This window comes from Schistocerca nitens, chromosome 5, assembly GCF_023898315.1.
Source record: "Schistocerca nitens isolate TAMUIC-IGC-003100 chromosome 5, iqSchNite1.1, whole genome shotgun sequence".
Lineage (NCBI taxonomy): Eukaryota > Metazoa > Arthropoda > Insecta > Orthoptera > Acrididae > Schistocerca > Schistocerca nitens.
Window position 1 is genome coordinate 735,691,766 of NC_064618.1, and position 23,637 is coordinate 735,715,402.

Below are 23,637 nucleotides of genomic sequence, written 5' to 3' on the forward strand. Positions count from 1 at the left end.
ATCTTCTTGCCATTCATCGCCGAGCTGCGATGATGGGTTTTGTGTGTTAAAATACCAATATCGTTAAAGTTATTTCGCGTTACTGCGGAGTTTCTCGCTGATATTACCTGGAGCTGTACTGAAAACTAATACATCACCATTCAATTCGCACTAAGGTTGTATTGAGCACATCACGTGCGTTCGCGTGCGCGCTAGGACTGAATTCGGTCCTAGATGCCATCGGTTCTTCGTATCAGTTAATGTGAGTTAACTTTCTGTTTACAGTTGAAACCGTTGCCCTCTGAATCGTATGGACAGTTACATCCATAAAGAATTGGTTTCCTCCTGTGTTGAAAATCTGCATGTCATAATGGAAAGTTGGAAACTTCCTGGAAGATTAATACTGTGTGCTGGACCTGGACTCTAACCCAAGCCTCTAAGTTTCTCAGGAGAGCTTCTGTGAAAATTGGAAGGTAGGAGATCATGTACTGGCGGTGAGAACGGACCGTGAGTCGCACTTGGGTAGCTCAATTGGTAGAGCTCTTGCCCGCGAAAGGCAAAGGTCTCGGGTTAGAGTCCCGGTCCGGAACATAGTTGTAATCTGGTAGGAAGTTCCCTATTGAGGCACACATCTCTGTAGAGGAAAAAATTTCATCTGTTAGAGTTGGATGCTGCGTGACACGTGTCAGCTGGCGTCGGTGGTTTCGCCGCATCCGGTGGAGGACGCTCGGGCACTGGTGGCGGTAGCACGGAATGGAACAGATTGGCCTTGCGGAGTAGCGACGCGTAGGCTCGTCCGCTATTGATCACGCGACGCGTTTGCCGTGGCAGGTGATCGATTTGCAGGCAGCTCCTTGCCGTTGCCGCCGCCACCGTCATCTGCACAGCCTCCTCGCCGTCTTCTATTGATTCAGCCGGCGAGGCGGCCGTAGCCTGGCATCGGCCTACTCGTAATGTGCTGCCGCTCCGCTCTGCTCTACGCCGCTCCACGCCATGTGCTTCTCGGCAGTCGAGTCGCGCCGGCGTTGAAAACACTTCCACTGTCCGATCGATTTCAATTGGCCGCAACCTTGGTCCTCCCGTGGCACCCGCTCCCGGTCCGACTGTTTGTGCGGAAGTAAATTTGGACGCTAATGCGGCGTGACAGGTGTCTTTACATCCTCTCGATAGCTGAAAATGCAGCTGCATTTTCGCGAGTACGCCACTTCGTGACTATTACGTAAATCACTGAGTGGGTAGAAGCCTTATTCCAGTCACTCGTTGAGCAATATGGTGTGGCAGTGGAAGACAGCAAAAGGAAAACTGAATTTTTAACCAGCGTTTAAGAAATCTTGCACACAGAACTGTACAAACATACCGTCGTTTGACCATCGCTTAGAATCCTGTGGGGTGGAGATAGTCATCCCTGGCGTATAGAAGCAATGGAGACAGTTGAAAACAAGTCACCAGGTTCGAATGGAATCGCAGTTCGGTTGTACAAAGAGTACAGCTTTGACCCTTTACTTAGCTTGCATTTATCGCGTATCTCTCGCCCAGTGAGAAAGTCCCAAGCGACTGGAAAAAAAGCGCAGATGGCTTGTGTATGTAAGAAGGGTGAAAGAACGGACCCGCAAAATTACAGACCAGTATCCTAAACATCGATTTGCTGCAGAATTCCTGAACGTGTTCTCATGCATTCACCTCCGTAGGAACATTTCATCGTTCTTCTTAAGGACACGGAATCTACAGTGTCTTATTCATTGGCCCACGCCAGACAGCGACTTTCAATTAAAATGTGCTTCCCTGTAGTGAATTATACAATTTGTGTTTGAGTACAGCTTGCGACGCAGGAACGACGATGTATCGGAAGTTTGGGTCTGACCATGAGTCGTGCAGGCATATCCAAAGCGGTTAAGGCGAATGCTCGCGTAAAGCTGGAAATCCGGCTTCGAGTCCCCGTCCGAGCCAAATTTTCATTGTCTTTAGCTTATACAGCCGATGGTTGTTAGTATTCGCAACTGCGAATATATTTAATGTATATAATAAAATTCTATGAGACAGTTAACGATCTGTCCACAAATCAGCACGGTTTCAGAAAACATAACTCGTGTGAAACTCAGCTTGCCCTTTTGTCACATGATACCCAGAGAACTATGGATGTGGGGCGGTAGGAAGGTCCCATTGCTCCTAGATTTCCGAAAAGCGTTTGACACAGTATCCCACTGCAGACTTAACGAAGGTGCGAGCATACGGGTTAGTTTCCTAGATGTGTAAGTGGCTGGAAGACTTTTTAAGCAACAGAACTTAGTACGTTGACCTCGGCGGAGTGTGTTCATCAGAGACAAGGATATTATCAACATTGCCCCAGGGAAATACGATGTGACTCCTCTTACTCTCTATATACATAAATGATTTTGCGGGAAGTTCGAGCAGCAGTCTGCAACTGTTTGGTGGTGATGCTGTTGTGTACGGAAGGTAGCGTCGTTGGGTGACTGTAGGAGCATACAAGATGACTTGGACACAATTTCTAGTTGATATGGTGAATGCTAGCTAGCTCGAAATGTAGAAAAAGTAAGTTCATGTAGATGATAGGAAAAACAAAAACCGTAATGTTAGACTTTCAAAATGGCATCTCTAATGGAGGTGCTTTCCGAGCAAAGAGTTCTCATGGAGTTTCTTTTGGCGGAAAACCAGAGCATCTCACATAGTAACAGGCGCTCACAGAATGTCTATGGAGACCTGTCAGTGAAAAAAGTATGGTGAGTCGTTGAGCGAAGCATATGTCATCGTTGCAGCATTGTTGCGCGAACCTGTCCGATCTCCTGCGCGCTGGCCGGCCGCACACAGCTTCGACTCCTGCGACGTTGGAATGTGCGTACACTCTCATTCGAGGTGATCGCCGGATCGTAATCAGACACCTTTCTGCACAGCTGGACGCCTCTGCTGGTGCTGACACACTCGTCCACGAGTTGAGTTACTAAAAAGGCGTGTGCCCATTGGGTTCCTCGCCGCCCAGCAGAAGACCATAAATAGCATCGAAAGCTATCTGTGCGGAATAGCTTCCGCCCAGTGAAAGATGCACTTCGCGGGAAGCAGTACGTGGATATGGGGAGGTTATTGATGCAGGATGACTTAGGCTCCAACGTCGACCAGTACAGGAGCACCTTGAGGCCGTACAGGCCAACCTAGTAAGACAGCACAAGGCAGGCGCATTGAACAGCCATTATGTTGGAAAATGCCGTTTTGTAGGCAAAAGAGTGGGGAATAGTATGGTGTATTAGAATTCTGATTAAAACCAACGTTCTTTCAGAAAAAGTGTTGCATTGCTCATTGAACACCCTCGTATCTAGGCGTAACGCTGCAAAGCGATATGAAATGGCGAAAGCGAATGGTGGTTTCGGGTTATTGGAAGAGTTTTAGGGAAGCGTGGTTTATCTGTAAAGAAGACCGCATGTAGAACAATAGTGCGACCCATTCTTGAGTACTGCTCAAGTGTTCCGGATCCCCACCAGATCGGGTGAAAGAAACACATCGAAGCAAGCTGCTAGATTTGTAACTAGTAGATTCGATCAGCACGCACGGTTTGTGAAGATGCTTCGAGAACTCAAATGGGAATCCGTGCAGGATTGACTACATTCTTTTCGAGGAGCGCTATGGAGAAAATTTAGAGAACAGACATTTAAAGCTGGCTTTAGAGTCATCGTTTTTCCACCAACGTACTTTTGTGAAAGGGCCTCGAAGAGAAAGTAAGAGAAATTGTGGTTCGTACTGAGGCCTATAGATAGTCGTTTTTCCTTCGCTCTTTTTGCGAGTGGAACAGGAAGGGAAAAGATTGGTAATCGTACGGTCGCTTACGGAGTATGCATGTACACACAGATATAGAAATACGTACTTCCCTCTCTCATGGTTTTACAACAGAGCTGTTCATTTCCCTGTAGACGATACGTTGAACTCTGTCCCTATACGTTCTCGAAAGCACAGAGACAAAAATGTTCGTAGTGTGGCTACAATGTGTGTCATAATTAACAGCGAAAATTGACAGGCGTCAGATATAACAGAAGCAGAAACGTTCCAGTAACATGGGTCCATAAACAGGCATTTGCTGCGAGATACGGTTGCGGCAAATTATTATCCGCCATTACTTCAGTATGGAAATATTGTCCTAGGTGGTACAGATATATTGGAAACCTAAACTGACAGATTAAAACCCTACCTAATTTGGGTCACATTTCACCGATGGCTCATGGCAGGAAAATACATACGGGAGTAAATCAAATGTAAACAGGATTTTTGTTCCTGATCGTCTTCGGTTGGTAGGACTGTGCCCACGCTTCTAGCATGCTTCGGAGCGCGGAGTGTCAGCCACTCCGCACTCCCGTCCAGGTCGTCAGTGGCGCTCATGATGTCGGAGCAACAGGTGCACCCGTCCATTGTACAAAGCATGATAATAAAATTTCATGCTTGTGAAGGAGGTCATGCAACGAAAATTTTTTGGAGCAGTTCATGAAAAACACTGTCAAGGACTGGTACGCTTGCATGGCACAAAGACTTGAAGGAATGGCGAGAACGAGTGGAAAATCAGTATCGCCGCCCTCGACAAGCATTACGGATCAAAACATTCGCGCGTGGTTCGAGACGTCCTAGAAGCAGATTGACGGACGAGTGGATCTGAAATACAGAAAAAGTCTAAATAAGTCAAGAGAGCTGTCAGTCGATCATCACATATGACCTAAAGTTTGTACCCGATGGGGCCCTCGCATTTTGACTGTAGATCATAAATTGAGGCATTCCGAGGTCTATCATAGGCCCGCAGCAACGTCTGCGAAGGATGTGACAAATCTTTAGAGTCACATCACCTGCGACGAAGTGCCGGCACAAGCGAATATGGAATAGCATGCTAGAAGCGTGGGCACAGTCCTACCAACCGAAGACGATCAGGAACAAAAATCCTGTTTACATTTGATTTACTCCCGTATGTATTTTCCTGCCATAAGCCATCGGTGAAATGTGACCCAAATTAGGTAGGGTTTTAATCTGTCAGTTTAGGTTTCCAATATATCTGTACCACCTAGGGCAATATTTCCATACTGAAGTAATGGCGGATAATAATTTGCCGCAACCGTATCAATAGCAGAGAAAGGGGAAGGGCAGTACCTGTGAAAGATAAGACTCGATTGTCCGTTTGCAAGGATCGTTCTTTCAGCCGTTTTCTTCAAATGGCGAGGCATTTCGCTCTCTCTCTCTCTCTCTCTCTCTCTCTCTCTCTCTCTCTCTCTCTCTCTCTTTTTTGCAAGATCGACGCACAATCAGTGCTAACTACTGCAAGCTATTGAACCAGGTGAGGACTGCATATCGCCGCAAAAGACGAGGCCAATCAATTCGGGAGGCCATCCTCCTCTACGATAATGCCACGCCGCATAGATAGTGTTGGAAGTTCCATGCGGCTTTTCGCTGATGATGTTGTAGTATACAGAGAATTTGCAGCATTAGAAAATTGCAGCGAAATGCAGGAAGATCTGCAGCGGATAGGCACTTGGTGCAGGGAGTGGCAACTGACCCTTGACATAGACAAATGTAATGTATTGCGAATACAGAGAGAGAAGGATCCTTTATTGTATGATTATATGATAGCAGAACAAACACTGATAGCAGTTACTTCTGTAAAATATCTGCGCGTGTGCGTACGGAACGGTTTGAAGTGGAATGATCATATAAAATTGTTGGTAAGGCGGGTGCCAGGTTGAGATTCATTGGGAGAGTCATTAGAAAATTTAGCCCATCAACAAAGGAGGTGGCTTGCAAAACACTCGTTAGACCTATACTTGAGTATTGTTCATCAGTGTTGAATCCGTACCAGGTCGGGTTGACAGGAGATAGAGAAGATCCAAAGAAGAGCGGCGCGTTTCGTCACAGGGTTATTTGATAAGCGTGATAGCAAACTCAAGTGGCAGACTCTGCAAGAGAGGCGCTCTGCATCGCGGTGTAGCGTGCTCGCCAGGTTTCAAGAGGGTGCGTTTCTGGATGAGGTATCGAATATATTGCTTCCCCCTACTTATACCTCCCGAGGAGATCACGAATGTAAAATTAGAGAGATTCGAGCGCGCACGGAGGCTTTCCAGCAGTCGTTCTTCTCGCGAACCATACGCGACTGGAACAGTAAAGGGAGGTAATGACAGTGGCACGTAAAGTGCCCTCCGCCACGCACCATTGGGTGGCTTGCGGAGTATAAATGTAGATGTAGATACTGCAGCTCGAACAGTCTCAAAACTTGAAGAAATGCTCTGGACTAAACTTGATCGTCTTCCCTACAGTCTGGACTTATCGCCCTGCGATATTAATTTGTTTGGGCCGCTTAAAACAGCTCTGTGAGGACAACGACTCGAAGGTGACGATGGCATGCGCAGTTGGCTCCTGACCTAAACGACTTAATTCTACGATACTGAGATAAGAAACCTTCCATCTCACTAGGAAAAAACGGAAACCATGTCGAAAAATAAATCATATTTGGCTTTGTCAGTAACTATTTTGTAAATATAATCACATTTATATTCCATATAGCCTCGTATTTTGTTGCTTATGTAAGACATGTAATTTGCCATTGTGCTCTAAGTTGAGTAGGTAGATCGAGGCCAGTACATTCCTGTCAGAGGTTATCTCAAAAGCAAAGTTTGCAGTACTTCCGTTGCTAAAGTTGAAGAACTAGAGCAGAAAATTACACCATGTTTTCAAGATTTTATAGTTAATCCGGGGGCGTTCGAAAGAGTTAGTAACTCACTGCAGAGGCGAATGTGGAATTGCAGTGAAATGAAAGAACGACACATAGGACATTTCCTTTAAACACGTAAGTCTGAACAATAAATCGTAACAAGTAATGTACTGAAGCTGTATTGTATTCTGTGTTACAGTGGGCCATGGATGAAATTTGATTCTGATTAGACAGAGACTTAAACTTTCCAATTAACGGTTTAGGTAAATTTGTACCGATTAGAAAGTTGTAACTGAAGTCAGTTGCTGCTCGTAACGAAACATTCGTAGTTTTTTAAACCCGTGTTTACTAGAACGTTTTTGCTTCTACTATCGTGTACTTTGAGTATAAATTTTCGCCATTAATTATGATGTTCCCTGTAGAAATGCGATGTATCGAACCGAGCGGGGTGTCACTATGATTAAAACACTGGATTCCTAGTCGTGAGGAGCGATTTCAAATAGCCCGTCAGGTCTTCACGATTTAAATGTTCCGTAGTTTCCCTAAATTGTTTGTAGCGTCATTGCTGACAGTTGTTAGGCAGGCAGTATAGCACGTTAGGCAGGAACTGCCATATTGAGACGGAATCCATTGCCTGCTCAGCAATTTCCGTCCGCTTCTCAACAGGTACATGGAGGCGATTCTGCCAGTCAGAGTACACGGTTCCGACACGAAACTAACTCGCAGCGGACTGAACTCCAAAGTCGCCAAGAAGCAGACCTCTCTTTCTGAGTCTGACGGAAGTATTGACAACGATTTCCGATACGCGTGTGGTCGGAATGTGCACCACCGGCTTCATATTCATTTGATTTGGTGTCCAGTTGAATATTATGCCAAAAGTTCGGTAATCTGTGACGGCGTCGGGGAAAGTTACCTTGTGGAGAAATGGATCGTCGTCCGCCTCCCCCAAATGATCAAGCAAGTGTTACTCGTAGGAAGTTGCCCTTTGGACACATGAAAATTATTATTGTTGTTTGAAAAACTCGGTTGTTAACTTTTTGAGCAGTGGCGTGTCTCACTTCCTAAGAATTAATCTACATAAAAACCCTGCGGTCTGCTCTGTTCGAACTAGGCTAGTAAAATTACTTCTTTCAATTGGTCAAGTCTCTAAGCGCACATAATTTCGTCTCAGGAAATTCAAATTCAGTTGAGCTATCGACATTTTAACATCGTTTGAACAACGTGCGCGTAGAAAGTTCTCTGGTCTATATGACTCGCTTCTAAACACACTAGTGATGGTTGTACTGTAGCCGAGATGTAACTAGATCGGCAATAACATACATATTGATACTCGACTGATAGCTGTGTTCATCCCTAATAATAATAATAATAATAATAATAATAATAATAATAATAGGCCGGCCGAAGTGGCCTTGCGGTTCTAGGCGCTGCAGTCTCGAACCGCGAGACCGCTACGGTCGCAGGTTCGAATCCTGCCTCGGGCATGGATGTGTGTGATGTTCTTCGGTTAGTTGGGTTTAACTAGTTCTAAGTTCTAGGAGACTAATGACCTCAGAAGTTGAGTCCCATAGTGCTCAGAGCCATTTGAACCAATAATAATAATACCCCAGAAGACATGACAATGTAGCAAAAATAATACATCAACAACTTGCCATACAACATAAACTAATCAAACAACACATTCCCACATACAAGTATGCACCACAAAATGTACTGGAGAATGATGAATACAAATTATACTGGAACAGATCCATTATAACAGATAAAACACTACCACATAACAAACCTGAACTAATCGAAATAGCCATACCCAATACAACAAATATACAGAAGAAAACAGGAGAAAAAATTGAAAAATACATCCAACTGGCTGAGGAAGTCAAGGACATGTGGCATCAGGATAAAGTTGACATTATACCAATTATACTATCAACTACAGGAGTCATACCACACATATCCACCAGTACATCAACGCAATACAGCTACATCCAAAAAAACACACACACACACGTGTGTGTGTGTGTGTGTGTGTGTGTGTGTGTGTGTGTGTGTGTGTGTGTAACTACAGAAATCTGTAATTATTGATACATGTTCAATTACCTGAAAGTTCATAAATGCAATGTAACATATACCGTACAGTTAAAAGGAAGTCAAGGTTGATCAAGGTCTGCGTCACTTTCCATTTTTGACCAGACATAATGTCTGAGAGAAGAAACAATAATAATAATAATAATAATAATAATAATAACAACTTTACAGTCGCTGAACACAACGGTCCCTAATGGAATCCAACTGACAGTGTTTATTATTGTTGAAGCTAATGGCAAGTACGGGAAAAAAGCTATTGCTGCAGGACACAGGTGGTCGGTAACTGCAACTTCTATTAAAATATGTGTGATTTGCAGGTAAAGCTCTTCTTAAGGCGCATGTATGATATCCTATCCAAGAATGAGAGTTGGTTATAACCTTAAATGGCTTCATAGCGAAATGGTAAAGTTACTAAACTCGAAGCTACACAACACAAGTTGAAAAGAAACGAACCAAAACATAACATAGAGAGAAGTGTTTAGTGAAAATGAAAGTAATTTTCTAACAATGGAAGCCATCCACCTGAAATAGGTCACCAAGAGCGCGTAGATCGTTGTAGTTTTCTGAAAGTGGTAGGAAAGGAGTCCGGAATTACTGCCGAACAATTTGATTGTAATGAACGTGTTTTCTCCAAAAGTAAGATTGTACTCGCACTAAGTGTTAAAAGAAATGTGAATGAATGGCTGAAGGAGCTCAGGAAGGCATCACATACGCTCATGCGCCTGTAGCCGCAACTAGGCCGTCAGTGAATTCAGCTGGGGGCACAATACTATTGGGACAAATGCATTGCCACAGAGGTTCGAGAAGCGTGTTCAAGAATTTTTAATCGTTGTGACAGCTGAATATCTAATATTCTAATCGAAACCGTCTTTGAAATCACATAGCGGAGCTCAATACTAGTATTATTTTCAGGGAAAGGTGACCTAGTGAGTATTAGTGCCATCAGAATGGCGGGACTCCAAAGTTATACCATTCTGATTTGGTTTTCCCGTGCTTTCCGTAAATTCCGTATGACAAATGCAGGGATTGTCGTTTTTAATATAGTACGGCCAACTTAATTTCTCTAACCGAGCGTGTGCTTAATTTATAATGATCTCATCACAGACGAGACTTTAGTTCAAGCTTATGGTTGGGTAACCTGACGTTCGTTGGTTGCCATCGCCCAACTGGTAATTTTAGTATCCCGAATGATTGCCGATACTATTTGGCACACTACATGAGCATTCATCGTGTTCCATAAAGAGTTTTCAGTACACAATCAGCGTTACTCAGATGATTATGGTGACAAGTTTTAAAACTAGTTTTAATACATTGCTTTGTGGTAGCTTCTAGCTATGAGTTGTCAGTAGTACTTTTTGTAAAGCTCTTGCGTGCAGAATTTTTAATGAGTATCAGTAACTCCTGAGATCAATAATATTGGTTTCACCCTCTTTTCTCGTTTGTATGTTGGGGTCGCCTGGGTTACGGGAGAGTTGCGATTACGACTCCCACCAGTGATTCATACACACACATTCCGACAGGTGGTAGTCTCCATCGTGTATAGGAGTGTCTAGACAGACACAGGTGTTAGTCTCACAGAGCCGGTTTTGGACTTGACAGGCGGCACTCAGAGAACAGGCTGGACGGACTTCCTAGAGATTGTCCTGAAGGTCACCAAGCAATGAATCGCAAACCGGTCACGCTTAGTGGTACTTACACCACGGAAAGATACAATTTTGTCGCCACATTGCATCCTAGTGTTCCTTGGTCGATCAATAGGTGAATCCAAAGGTCTGGAGCTGGCTCCGCAGGCGTCATATAATTTTTTGTCACTTATCACTCCTTTTTACACATGGCAACAACTTAGTAATGTAAGAAATGCTAAATTGCAACGTAGTTCATTGTTGTTGTTGTGGTCTTCAGTCCAGAGACCGGTCTGATGCAGCTCTCCATGCTACTCTATCCTGTGCAAGCTTCTTCATCTCCCAGTACCTACTGCAACCTGCATCCTTTTGAATCCGTTTAGTGTATTCATCTCTTGGTCTCCCTCTACGATTTTTACCCTCCGCGCTGCCCTCCAATACTAAAATTGGTGATCCCTTGATGCCTCAGAATATGTCCTACCAACCGATTCCTTCTTCTAGTCAAGTTGTGCCACAAATTTCTCTTTTCCCCAATTCTGTTCAATGCCTCCTCATTAGTTATGTGATCTACCCATCTAATCTCCAGCATTCTTCCGTAGCACCACATTTCGAAAGCTTCCATTCTCTTCTTGTCTAAACTATTTATCGTCCACGTTTCACATCCATACATGGCTACACTCCATACAAATACTTTCAGAAACGACTTCCTGACATTTAAATCTATACTCGGTGTTAACAAATTTCCTTGCCATTGCCAGTCTACAATATCCTCTCTACTATTCGACGTTAAATTGTAGGTTATCGTATTATGCCTGGACAAAACGGTTCAGTGGTTGGAGGAAGCCAGTGCCATACCACTTCCTGTAGGACGGCACCAAATAAAACTCTGCGGTGTACAAACCAGTATTCGGGCTGTTTACAGTAGCGCATTCGAAACCTATAGTCGTGTCCTCTGCGTTACCAGAGAATGTTGAGCGTGACTACATTTCATAAGTTGTGCATTGGGTGCAGTATAAATACTTCAGATTATTCGAAGATTAATTGTATTTGGACCCGATTTATAAAAATTGTCCACTGCGTGTCGCCTACTTCCTACACGAACGTCGAATCTTTAGTAAACTCGACGCAATATGCATTTTTGAAGAGGAAAAAGAAAAGTACGAGTGGGACTTGCGCCCTGAGGATTCCACACGAACTTTATTATTGGGGGGGGGGGGGGGGGTCGTCGTCGTCATCCGACCTCCGTGTTGTTTCTGGCGACTCCTCACATCGCTGAGAGGTGAAGGCTACGTTAAAACGAATGCTGAAAAATCCGTGGTTAGACCGAGATTCGATCCCGTGACTCCTGTTTCTGGGCACGCGGCTTAATGCTGGATCACCAGGCGCGACATACGTATAGATGGTTTACCTACACGTTTTGACACGGGTTGTGGGAGGGAGGCGGGATTCTTTATTGATGTGAAATTATTAATAGAGTGTCACAAGAGAAAAGTTATTCACGTAATGCCATTAATTGGCAGTACCCTCGACAACATTATATTTAAACGATTTCCCTTTTTGCAGACGTTGCGCAGTATGATACCCGCCAGGACGACTGCTTGCCGCCAGTCATCAGACTGGAGAGGTATCTCTGCGACCCCAACTACAGCCGGTGAGTATACTTAGAAACCATAAAGATTTCAAATTCGGTTTATGTCGTGTCTGTGTCGCTGTCAAGTTCTTCTGTTTCGTCTTATTACCATTCGTGGCGTGGGGGTCGTGATTAGCCAATGCATTCGAGCGTTATCAAGTAACGGACCGCCTAAGGTGGATTGTCCCGTTTGTGGAGGTGTCTAGTCTCACAGGACTGGTTGACACAATGAGTAACACAGTGGGACTCGTATTCGGGAAGAGCGAGCTGTAGATCACATATATTTTAGGTGCTTGTCAAAATACTTTATCAAATACGTCTATTTCGTCTAAAATGAGCTGTTCGTTAGTATTCAAATTGGCTCCACTGGACCATGCTTCATGAAAATGTCAGTATCCGCGCCCTCTCATTCAACAGTTCATCACAACTGCGAACTGAGTCCCTTTTACCCTAGTAATCCTTTCCAACGGAAAGAGATTTAAATGGACCGCTCAGAAAGTAACAGACTTTCTGTCTTACCTCGCCGGTGGGCGGGGCTACAGCCGCCATCTTGGTGCCATAACGTTCATACTCTTAGTACGCATCTGATGGTCTGTGTCTCTGCTACTTTGCTTTCTGTGGCGTGTTAAAATGTGCGCTGCAGTAGATAATGCCGCCACATGTAAGGTGTGTTCTGTGGCAAGGTGTTTGTGGCCAAAAAACTGCAAACCAATTGAAATTTGTCAAACACTAAGTCAAACTGGGCGATACAAAACAAGCGTTGGGGAAAACTTAGCCCAAAAGTATTTATTTATTTTTTCCCCAACGCACGTCCACCCACGGCCAATCGAACCCGAGAGCTCCTACGGGATTTCGGATGGAAGGTTTTTGATACGCAATACAGTCCGGATTTGGCACCGAGCTAATACCATCTCTTCCCAGCAATGAAGACATGGCTCGCTACACAACGCTTTGATGCTGGCACCGGAATACATGTCGGTATAAACCAGTGGTCGCAATCTCAGGCGGCAGATTTGTACAGAGAAGGTATTCAAAAACTTGGGCCACGGTATGATATTCGCCTCAGTTTGAATGGCGATTATGTAGAAAAATAGCTTAAGAATGTATCTTTAAAATGAATATAATAAAATTTGGTTTTGTCACGTTACTTTATGAATGGCCCTTGTATACCGTACTGGACTGGGTACTCCTTTCACTGTGTAGCAGGGACAGTTTTGCCACAGTTTAGCTGGTACTAAATCGCATATAGAGAGATTAGTTTGAAGATAACTGTCTTCGCTGCTGGAGTCTGTTGAATAGCGTAAAACTAGGGATGGTTATTTGATTTCTTGTAGAGAGCGGTCTTTTCAAAGTGGCACGTGACAATACACAAATAGCCTGTCAGTGTGACCGAGCGGTTCTAGGCGCTTCAGTCTGGAGCTGCGCGACCGCTACGGTCGCAGGTTCGAATCCTGCCTCGGGCATGGATGTGTGTGATGTCCTTAAGTTAGTTAGATTTAAGTAAATCTAAGTTCTTAGGGGACTGATGACCTCAGATGTTAAGTCCCATAGTGCTCAGAGCCATTTTGAACTACGCACAAATACACAGACAGTTGATATCCTTATGTATGAGAACACTGCTACGTAAGTGTTTTTAATAGACTTTGGGCAAGCCTTTCCATAACATACATGTTACGGTGAATGAGGGCGGTACATTTTCCCACCATTCACCCTCTATGCTACTGTTAATGATCTGATAGCCGACGCATATAAGACGGGGTTAATGTACCAGTAACTGAAGTTCTTGTTTGATGTTAGGCATATTGCGTTATGTCTTGTTACCTTCCATTCCCCTCCTCCTCCCTTTCCTGTTCCATAAGCGATTTTTAACAAATATAATATCTTATGTAAATCAAGTGGCAATTTCATGTAGGGCGGTCGGTTGTTTAGGAATAATGTTAATACCACCTCGGCCTCAGATTTGGACTCCTAACAAAACAGCTGCGCAGCCTCCGACTTGGGGGTTCCTATGAGACTACCACTGTTCCATCCCTAGTCTGTAGACTGGAGGGGAGCAGGAGGGCAGCTGCGGTCGCATGGTCGCGTGCAGAGCAGCAGGCGGCAGCTGCGCACGTGCCCCGCCGCGCCGCACCTGTTGGCTAATCACTGTGCCTGCGCCTGCGGCTGCAGTCTACCACCAGAGTGCGCATACGAGGCGGCCGCTGTCGCTACCCGTGCATTAAAACATTCACTCCCACAAACATCTCACCTATCGAAAAAATCGTGTTTTACTGTGTCTCGATTCGTATGGAGAAAATAATTTCCAGAATTATATGGGACGCCTTAGCTCACACCCCTCTAAACAGAACGGTTGTAGGAGTGAGCCACAAAACTGCTGTTCAATATTACTGACATTCATCTGGTGTAGAGTCTTAGCTCATTATTTTAGAGCCCAGATTACGTTCTATCTCGAACGGAATAACGACAATTCCAACCAACATGGACTCCGTAAACATCGGTCATGGAAAACTTGACTAGTATTTTTCTCACCTGACACACTAGAAGTCATGGATCAGGGTAGATCTATTATTTCTTCAATTCCGAATAACATTTTACTCAGTTTCATCCCTGCGTCTGTTCTATCTAGTTACGAGAGAGGATCGGAAAGTAAATGAAAATAATTTTTTCCTCCCTCGTTATTGCAGACGGAATGTTGAAATTTCACGACGTTATAGTTTGAAGTTTGCGCTGTAGAGGGTGGTTTGTCATGTGCAGCTCTAGCGAGGGAAATCTGAGTACGAAATAAATATAGCGCGCATGTTACTGTCGTCAAGTTGTGAAGAGTAGCGATGTGTAGTGTAGATATTTGTGGGCAAAAGGGCATAGACAGAGTGAAATTGATAGGGACATGCGCGGCATATATGGCGACGACTGTATGGACCGTAGCAGTGTCTCCAGGTGGTGTGCGTTCTTCCAGGAGGATTGTGTGAGCCGTAGTGACTCTCCACGCTCCGTCCGGTAACCTACAACTCCACAGAATTTCGGAGCCATTTAGGCAGCACTTTTGAACGAGCAGCGTGTGCAACTCCGAACCTTTCAGCAGCAGTTAAAACATTTCCTATGGTGCGGTGTATTGGACACGACACGTTGAAATTTCGTGAAGTTAGTGCTCGCTGGGTGCCTTAGAACCTGACATACAACCACAAGGGCCAGCGAATGATAAGTTTGGATCACTTAACGCGTTACGCCGGAGGAGGAGGAGGAGGAGGAGGAGGTAACTTTGTGAAAGGAACAGTCACTGGTGACGTGCCTTGGGCGTAACACTACACGTCCGAAACCAAGCAGGCTAGTATGTAATGGAAATATACTGGTTTCCCAGTACGAGAAAAGTTCACAGTGACTAAGTCTGCTAGGAAAGTGCTTGTGACAGTGTTGTGGGGTATGCATGGTGTTTTATTAGTGGACTTTGCTGAACGCGGGACAGTTGTGAATACTGCAGCCTACGTCGAAACTTTGGTTAAGTTGCGTCGTGCTCATCGTGACAATTGCCATAACATCGCTGACGGTGTCAAACCTCACAGCGATCCTCGCCCCAATGTTGCTGCTCCTGTTCGTAAGAAAATTGCCAAATTTCGGTGGGAGGAGTCCAGCATCGACCATACAATGCGGACTGTGTACCGTCCAACTTTCTTATATGTTTGGTTCCATGAATCCCTGGCCGGCCAACGCTTTGTGATAGAAGCAGAAGTGAAATCAGCACCCGCAAATTGCTCTACTCTAACCAAACGGACTTCTACGAACAGGGCATATTGAAACTGGTACCACAAGGAGAGAAATGTGTTGAACTTTGGTGACCTCGTTGAAAAGTAGGTAAAACATGCGTTAATTTGTGATTTTTTGTTTTGTTACTTGTGAAATTCTGTGGGAATAAAATTATTGTGCGTTACTTTCCGATTCTCTGTCAGATCGATGGTTTATTGGTGTGAGGACTCAGCTTGTTCGCTTGGATGGAGAGTCATGTGGAGATGTAGAACTACCTTAAAGCGTGCCCCAGAAAAGTGCCTTGGGTATATTGGCCTGTCACAGATACCTAGCAGATGTTGAAGCTAAAGGGGTTGAACAAAAATAGAAACACCAAAATCGCAACACATTACTATGGCTAATACGCGAATCCTACACCATTGTTCCTGCAAAATAGTGCCAAATTTAGGTGACGATGATAAAGGTTGATAGCGATCATAAGCCCTGCTCTCCAAAGTAGACCAGAACAGTTCAGTAATATTGAAATCTTGTGACTGGTGGGCCCTGTCGTCGTGGAAAACAGCACTACCGCTGGGAAAGAAAATTGTAACAAGGGATGGACTCAAGTAATCCTTGACGGTAATCCGACTTTACAGAGTTACAGTGGGGCCCATGGAATACCAAGATACGGTTGCATAAATTATCACCGAACCCCCGCCATATTTCACTCTTAGAACGTAAACGCGGCAAGCAATTGGAAATTGTGGGACAAGACTCATCCGACCAGATGAATTTCTTCCATTGCTGTATAGTCCACGGTTTATGGCTTTGACACCATGTTCTTTTGTTAAGGGTGTTCGCATCACTGAGGAATGGTTTTTCCCCCCCTCATAAGGTTCGCGAATGCGACATTCAGTTCTACAGTGACTTTTGCAGCTGTCGACCCGTTATTTTTCGCCATAGTTCTCATCAGTGAACGTCTGTCAGGCTTAATCACTCAGCATACACTTTCGGCCACCTTGTGACTTGGCGGGCGATGTTTTCCCGCTTTCCCTGTATGTGGTGTAAGCCTTAGAGATGATGCCGCTTGAAGCACCAAACACTACGGCTCCTTTGGTTACGAAAGCACCTACCATACAAGCACCAACAATTTTCCTACGTTCGAATTCACTTAGCTCCGACATAATGCGCTCACACGACACAGAACACTGTTCTGACCACGACTGACATTCGCAACGTATTGAGGACATTGCACAGGTGCCGTTCTTGGTCAAGTAAAACTGTACAACCTGCAGGTTTGGATAGCATTTGCATTCATCTTAAAACACATATTTCTCTGTGTTTCCGGTCGTCCAACCGCTGTATCTGTAATGGAGTACTGTCTGAAAAAAGCTGCACGAATATTACGTCAGTTCTTGAAAGGATTTCAGAGTGATGCAGAGATTGGCAGTTTCTTCAGAAATGTAAAAATTTATACAAACAGAAAAATCTACAAGGTGTAAAACTTTGCTTCCGCCGTTTGCCGATAGGTGGCGACAACGGTAAGTAGCGGTCGAAAGAAACAGATCGCATACGTCAGGCAGTTAGCTTGGACCTCGGTCAACATAACCTCATTCAAACATTAGTCTATTTTTGTCTGCATCACAAAATTGTTCTTGATTGAAAATGTCGGTTTACGAGCCCAATTCTCGTCGTTTGCGAGAGGTGTTACTGTTTTGTTTCAGTGTGAAGAAAACAGCGGCCGAGTCTGATCGAATGCTCCCAAGTACGTATGGCAAGGACGCTATTAGTGAAAGAACTTGTCGTGAGTGGTTTCAAAGTTTCAAGAACGGTGATTTTAACTTCGTACACCGGCATAGTGGTGGAAGATAGAATGGTTTCGAAGATGCAGAATTGGAGACATTGCTGAGTGAAGTCTCGCGTTAAACTCAAGAAGAATTGGCACGTTTAGTGGGAGTGACGCAGCAAGCCGTTTCAAAACGTCTTAAGGTTATGGGCATGATTCAGAAAGAAGTAACTTGGGTCCAGTGTGAGCTGAAACCAAGAGACGTTGAGCGTCGTTTGTGTGTTTGTGAACAGTTGCTTCAGAGGCAAAAGCGGAAGGGATTTCTGCATCGCATTGTGACCGGGGTCGAAAAATGTGTTCATTACGATAACCGTAAACGCAAAAAATCAGGGGGATGTCCCGGCCATGCTTCCACGTCGACGGCCAAACCGAATATTCAAGGCTCCCAGATGATGCTCTGCATTTGGTGGGACCAGCTCGGCGTCGTGTACTAAGCGGTGTTAAAACCAAGTGAAACGACCACAGGTGTTCGTTATCGAACGCAATTAATGCGTTTGAACAGAGCATTAAAAGACAAACGGCCACAATACAGCGAAAGCCACCATAAATTGATTTTGCAGCACAACACTCGACCCCACGTTGCAAAAGAGGTCAAAACGTACGTTGAAACGTTAAAATGGGAAGTCCTTCCCCACCCGCCGTATTCTCCAGACATTGCTCCCTCTATCACCTGTTTAGATCAATGGCGCATGGCCTGGCTGACAAACGCTTCCGATCTCATGAAGTCACAAATTTGATCGATTCGTTTATCGATTCAAAAGATGAACAATTTTTTCGACGCGGGATTCTTACATTGCCCGAAAGATGGGAGAAAGTAGTGGCCAGCGATGGAAAATACTTTGAATGATACATGTGTACAATAAAAATGGCCGCAGTTGGAATCGGTGAATTCAAGCCAGCATGTAAAAAGTTGCAGGTGTATTATATGGAACGATCACATAGACTCAGTCATATGCATGTCAGCGGCTTGTGGGCATGTGGTTGGTGTTGCTACCTCTCGATCGCGAGCTGCGGTTCCGTTCTCGGCACGGTGAGGAATTATAACTGTTTTTGTATTAGCCTCATTTTTCATCTCGTTTTCATTACACGCGCAAGTCGCAGAGTTGACGTCGAATAAAAAGATTTGCACGTGGCGGCCGAGCAACCTCAGAAGCGATCTGCAGTCCAATACCGCCATGCGATCGCTTCATTTCAGTTGTAGTTAAGACAGATGGCATGCTTCGGTGCTTGGTAGGATTTTAGTAAAATGCAGTCTGTCTCCAAAGCAGATTGCCTACAAAACCCTCGTGCGCCCAATTTTAGAATATTGATACAGTGTTTAGGATCCGTACCGAATGGGACTAACAGGGGATTTTGCCCACTTACAAAGAAAGGCGGAGCGATTGGTCGCAGGTTTGTTTGACCCATGGAAAAGAGTCGACCCCTGTGGCCGAGCGGTTCTAGGCACTTCAGTCCGGAACCGCGCTGCTGCTTCGGTCGCAGGTTCGAATCCTGCCTCGGGCATGGATGTGTGTGATGTTTAAGTAGTTCTAAGTCTAGGGGACTGATGACCTCAGATGTTAAGTCGCATAGTGTTGAGATCCATCTGAACTATGGGAAAGCGTCATAGAAACGTTGGAGAACATGAACTAGCAGCCGCTTGAAGACAAATGCAAACTACCCCGTGTAAGACTACTTCTAATGTTTCAAGAATCACCTCTTAAGGGGAGTCGTGCCGCTCAAACTAACAAAATTTTCCTTTTTACTCGCATGCAGATTATGAAAATATGGACATTTATGCTTAATTTTGTTTATTTTATTGAAATATTCGAATATATACTATTTTATTTTTAAATATTTCTGATAATTTCGTTTTGCATCATTTCACTTCTTGGCATTTTTCTCCGGATCTGTTTAGTCTAGAATGCAATGGTTTCTTTTGTTTTGTAGAAGAATGTCCATTTCATAAGTTGGCTACACCAACGGTACTTCGCAGTACTCTCTCTAAACTGTAAATAAGTGAAACGATTGTCAACAACAGTTATCCACTAGCCATATTTTTGTTCTCTTTCCAGTAATTGTTTTCACGGTGACTGAACCAAAACGAATGTTAAAAGAATGCGAAACATAGGAAACAAGTACTACAGAACAAATATAGTGGCAATAAAAAGAGAAGGCAACGCAGAAAGCTTGCTCAACCTCGCCGGTCTCCGTATGAAATCTATCAAATATAACTATGTAATAAGTAGTGTCAAGAGGTACGCTGTGGAGTCAATGACTACAGCAGCGGAACATGCTGTAGCAGAAAATGGTAGTTCTGCCATAGCACTGTCATTCTATGGATGCTGGCAAAAAGACGTGTGCATCTATTATCAGCATCGACAGAGAAAAAGTGTTAGATGTAGATGTGCTGACCAAGTACTCTCAGGTTGTAGGCAGGCAGTTAAGACCACAGAAAAGTAAACCACGCGTGAACTGAATTATAAAAGAAATAGTGATGGAACTTGTGGAGGAATAGAGGTTGCTTCTGCAGTAAATTGTTCAAATGGTCGCAGCATGACTCTGTTGCTCGCTACACAAGTTTCTTCGAGATGGAGAGACACGATCGTATAAGGCAGTGGGGGAGACTAGACCATATGGCGACCTGTCGATTAGAAAACTAGAGTGTGGTGATGTTCAGAAGAGGATGGGTACCAGACTTCATAGACTAAAATAGCAATTGGGAAGTATCAAGTTACTCATCGACTGACTGATACACAGATTGATTATACAATATGAAGTATGGCTATTGGAAGTTCCAGGGGTAATTTCAATGATATGAAAAGAGCTCTTTGGGCAATTTATTTCCACAAGCTGATTACAGATGCTGAGCCAAACCCACATCCCACCCCAGTGGTGTAAAATGCTGGAGGCAAACGTGGAAGATAAATTGCATTTCTCACACAAAATATGCTGTTGTGCTTGCAGTGAAACCTGTGTTTATGGATCTTGCCCATCCAGAGCTATTGAAGAAAAATCCGAAAGGCAAAACGCAAAATGCCAAAGATCTTTAAACAATGCTGTATGGTTAAAGATACCAAAAATATTTTTGTTGGAAGCTCAGTCTTCGAACTTGGAGTTTTTGACTCCGTTATTACCTTTAATGATGACTATTCCGGGAGACAACAGGTTTTAGAGCATCTTAAAATTCATAAAAGGTTATAACACCACTAAAAGTTTGATGTATTTGGACCAATTGCGAATCACGAAGGCTGATGTTGTAGCAAACAGTATGTTAAAAGAAACCAGATCCAAGAAAATGAGGGTAGCATTGAGGACGATGAAGGAGATGAGTAGCAGCCAGAAGATTCTAATATACGAGGGTCGGTCAAAAAGTAATGCCTCCCATTTTTTTTCTACTTAAAGAAATTAAGTTAAGTGAAAAATTTGAATTTGGCGCCATTCCTCAAACCTTCTTCTGCAATCCACTGCAGTAGTAACTTTCTGTGTCAACAGGTGGCAGCACAGCAGAAGTTTGTAAGATGGCCGACATCGATGTTCGTTTGAGACAGCGTTGTGTGATTGAATTCTTGAATGCAGAAGGTGAAACGCCCATACGCATTCATGAAAGACTGAAGAAGGTGTATGGTGTTGTGACAGTGGATGTCAGCACTGTTAGACGATGGGTTCGTCGTTGTAAGGAAGCTGAAGGGCAAACACCGTTGACTGACGAAAAGCGGAGCGGCAGGCCGGTGAGTGCAGTGACTCCACACAACATTCAGCAAGTTGATGACATCATTCGTGGTGACCGTCGGGTGACTGCAGATGAAGTGTGTCGCATTATTTCTCTTAGTAAAGGCAGTGTGATCACGATTATTAAACAATTGGGGTACTCAAAAGTTTGTGCACGGTGGGTTCCAAGAATGTTAACCGATCAGAATAAAGAGGCAAGGAAAACAATAGCCTCCCAACACTTGCAGCGCTTCCGTTTGGAGGGAGATGAGTTTCTGAAAAAAATTGTGACCGGGGACGAAACATGGGTGCATTTTTTTGAACCCGAATCAAAGAGGCAGTCAATGGAGTGGCGTCACACAAGCTCGCCGAGGAAGAAAAAATTCAAAACTGTGCGATCGGCAGGGAAAGTTATGGCAATAGTTTTCTGGGATACAGAGGGTGTGATTCTGGTTGATTTTTTGGAGCAGGGATGCACAATAAATTCTGTTCAATACGTCACAACCCTCAAAAAACTTAAAGCACGTCTTCAGCGAGTTCGCCCAACAAAATCAATGGCAGATGTTCTTCTTTTGCATGACAATGCAAGACCACACACCAGTCGTCACACCTCTGACGAGATTGTCAAAATTGGATGGGAAGTTTTGCCTCATCCCCCATACAGCCCTGACCTGGCACCATCAGACTTCCATCTGTTCGGGCCACTAAAAGAAGCTCATCGTGGGATTCATTTTGAAGATGAGGAGGCCGTCAAAACATCCGTGCGTCAATGGCTTAGGAAGCAGAGCTGTGATTTTTACCGTGCTGGGATACATGCCCTTGTTCAAAGATGGACCAAAACTGTAGAGATGGGCGGAGATTACATTGAAAAATGACAAAATAATCCTCAATGTTGTGGTTTTCAACCTATGTAATTGCATTTAAATTTCCTGACAATTAAACGTAGAAAAAAAAATAGGAGGCATTACTTTTTGACTGACCCTCGTACTTTGTGTGTATCAGTTGGCTGATTATTAAAATTTTCCCTTTAAAACGCAATTTTCTCAAGACATTTTTCAGTATAAATGTCCATTTTTTTCTCAATAACTTCTAAATCTATACGTATGAACTACTTTCCACATAACATAGATAGTACAGTTATTTCATAGGTCTGCTCTAGTAGCATTTACTATGATAGTTAAAATTCAAGAAATTAAAATTGTGAAAAGATACATAAAAATATGTTTAGGGAAAATCATAACTTTTCTATTATTTTAAAGCGGAAAGCAATACATTATCAAAAATGATAAAATATGCGGTAAAAATGTCATATTTATATAAAAATGTCACATTTATATTCTCAGCAGTTCCTGTGGATGGGGCATTTATAAAGCCAATTTAACATTGCCAAGATAGGGCGGTACGACTCCCCTTAAGTGAGAAGTCGGAGTATTTTAAAACTCCCTACATATCACTTTCGTAGGGATTGTAAAGACAAGATACAGATTACATCACGCACACAGGAGCTTAGACTATCATTCTTTAGGCTCTCCATCCACAAGTGGAACGTGAAGAAGCCCAAATAACTGGTACAGTGGGAGGTACTGTCCGCTATGCACTTCACAATGGTTTGTACGAAGTATAGAAGAAGATCCAAAGTGTCCTCCCTGGGTGACGATAGGGGGTGGGGCAAGGGCGAAGAAGAGATACATTTGACGCAGCTTGTAAGAGTAGTGTCTCCACTTCCATAACTTCGACGTCGGTTGCAAACTAGTGTCACCGTGATTGCTGTAAGATCCCATTTTGTAGGTCAAAGTCTGGGACATGTAGCGGATGTTTCAACGACTTAAATTTCAGAAAGTGCAGTGTATCTCTTCGTAGCCGTAATAGGGCGTACCTTACCACCTTACCATAGCACAGTCTGTTTAGAACCCACCGTGCTGATCGTGTAGACTGTAGAGGCTGGAAGCGCTTACCGCAAGTTAGTATAGTGAGCACTACTCGTAGCTCCAGCCTCTCCCTGGTTCACGGATAGAGCGAGAAAAGCGCCTGCTTCTCGTACATTATGGCTTACATGATTCATAGGCATTGTCTGCTGCGTACCTTGTGATTAAAGGCAGAAAGAAATTATCCGGATGCGATGAAAATCGGTATATGGGATGAACATGTACCCAAAAAAAGACTATTTCAGAATAATCGGATGATTTATTCAAAAGATAGAGCTTCACAAATTGAGCACATCAGCATTGGTTCAACTCTGGCCCTTATGCGAGCACGAAGACAAGCAGTAGAAACTCTAGCCGTGTGCGGGCGGGCATTATGCTGCTGAAAAGTAAGCCCAGTGCGGCTTGCTATGAACGGCAAACAAACCGGGGCTTGGAATATTGTTGACGTACCG

The 23,637-nt window shown here is 44.0% G+C and overlaps 1 protein-coding gene across 2 annotated transcripts in view; it reads left to right on the forward strand.

The window, feature by feature from the left end:
- The window catches only part of LOC126260873 (serine/threonine-protein phosphatase 4 regulatory subunit 1-like), a 337,252-nt gene that overhangs the window by 139,942 nt on the left and 173,673 nt on the right, over positions 1 to 23,637 (forward strand). For both annotated transcript variants that reach the window (XM_049958309.1, XM_049958308.1), the window contains one exon: positions 11,938 to 12,025. In XM_049958309.1, coding sequence (XP_049814266.1) covers positions 11,938 to 12,025 — 88 coding nt within the window. The remainder of the gene's footprint in view (positions 1 to 11,937; positions 12,026 to 23,637) is intronic.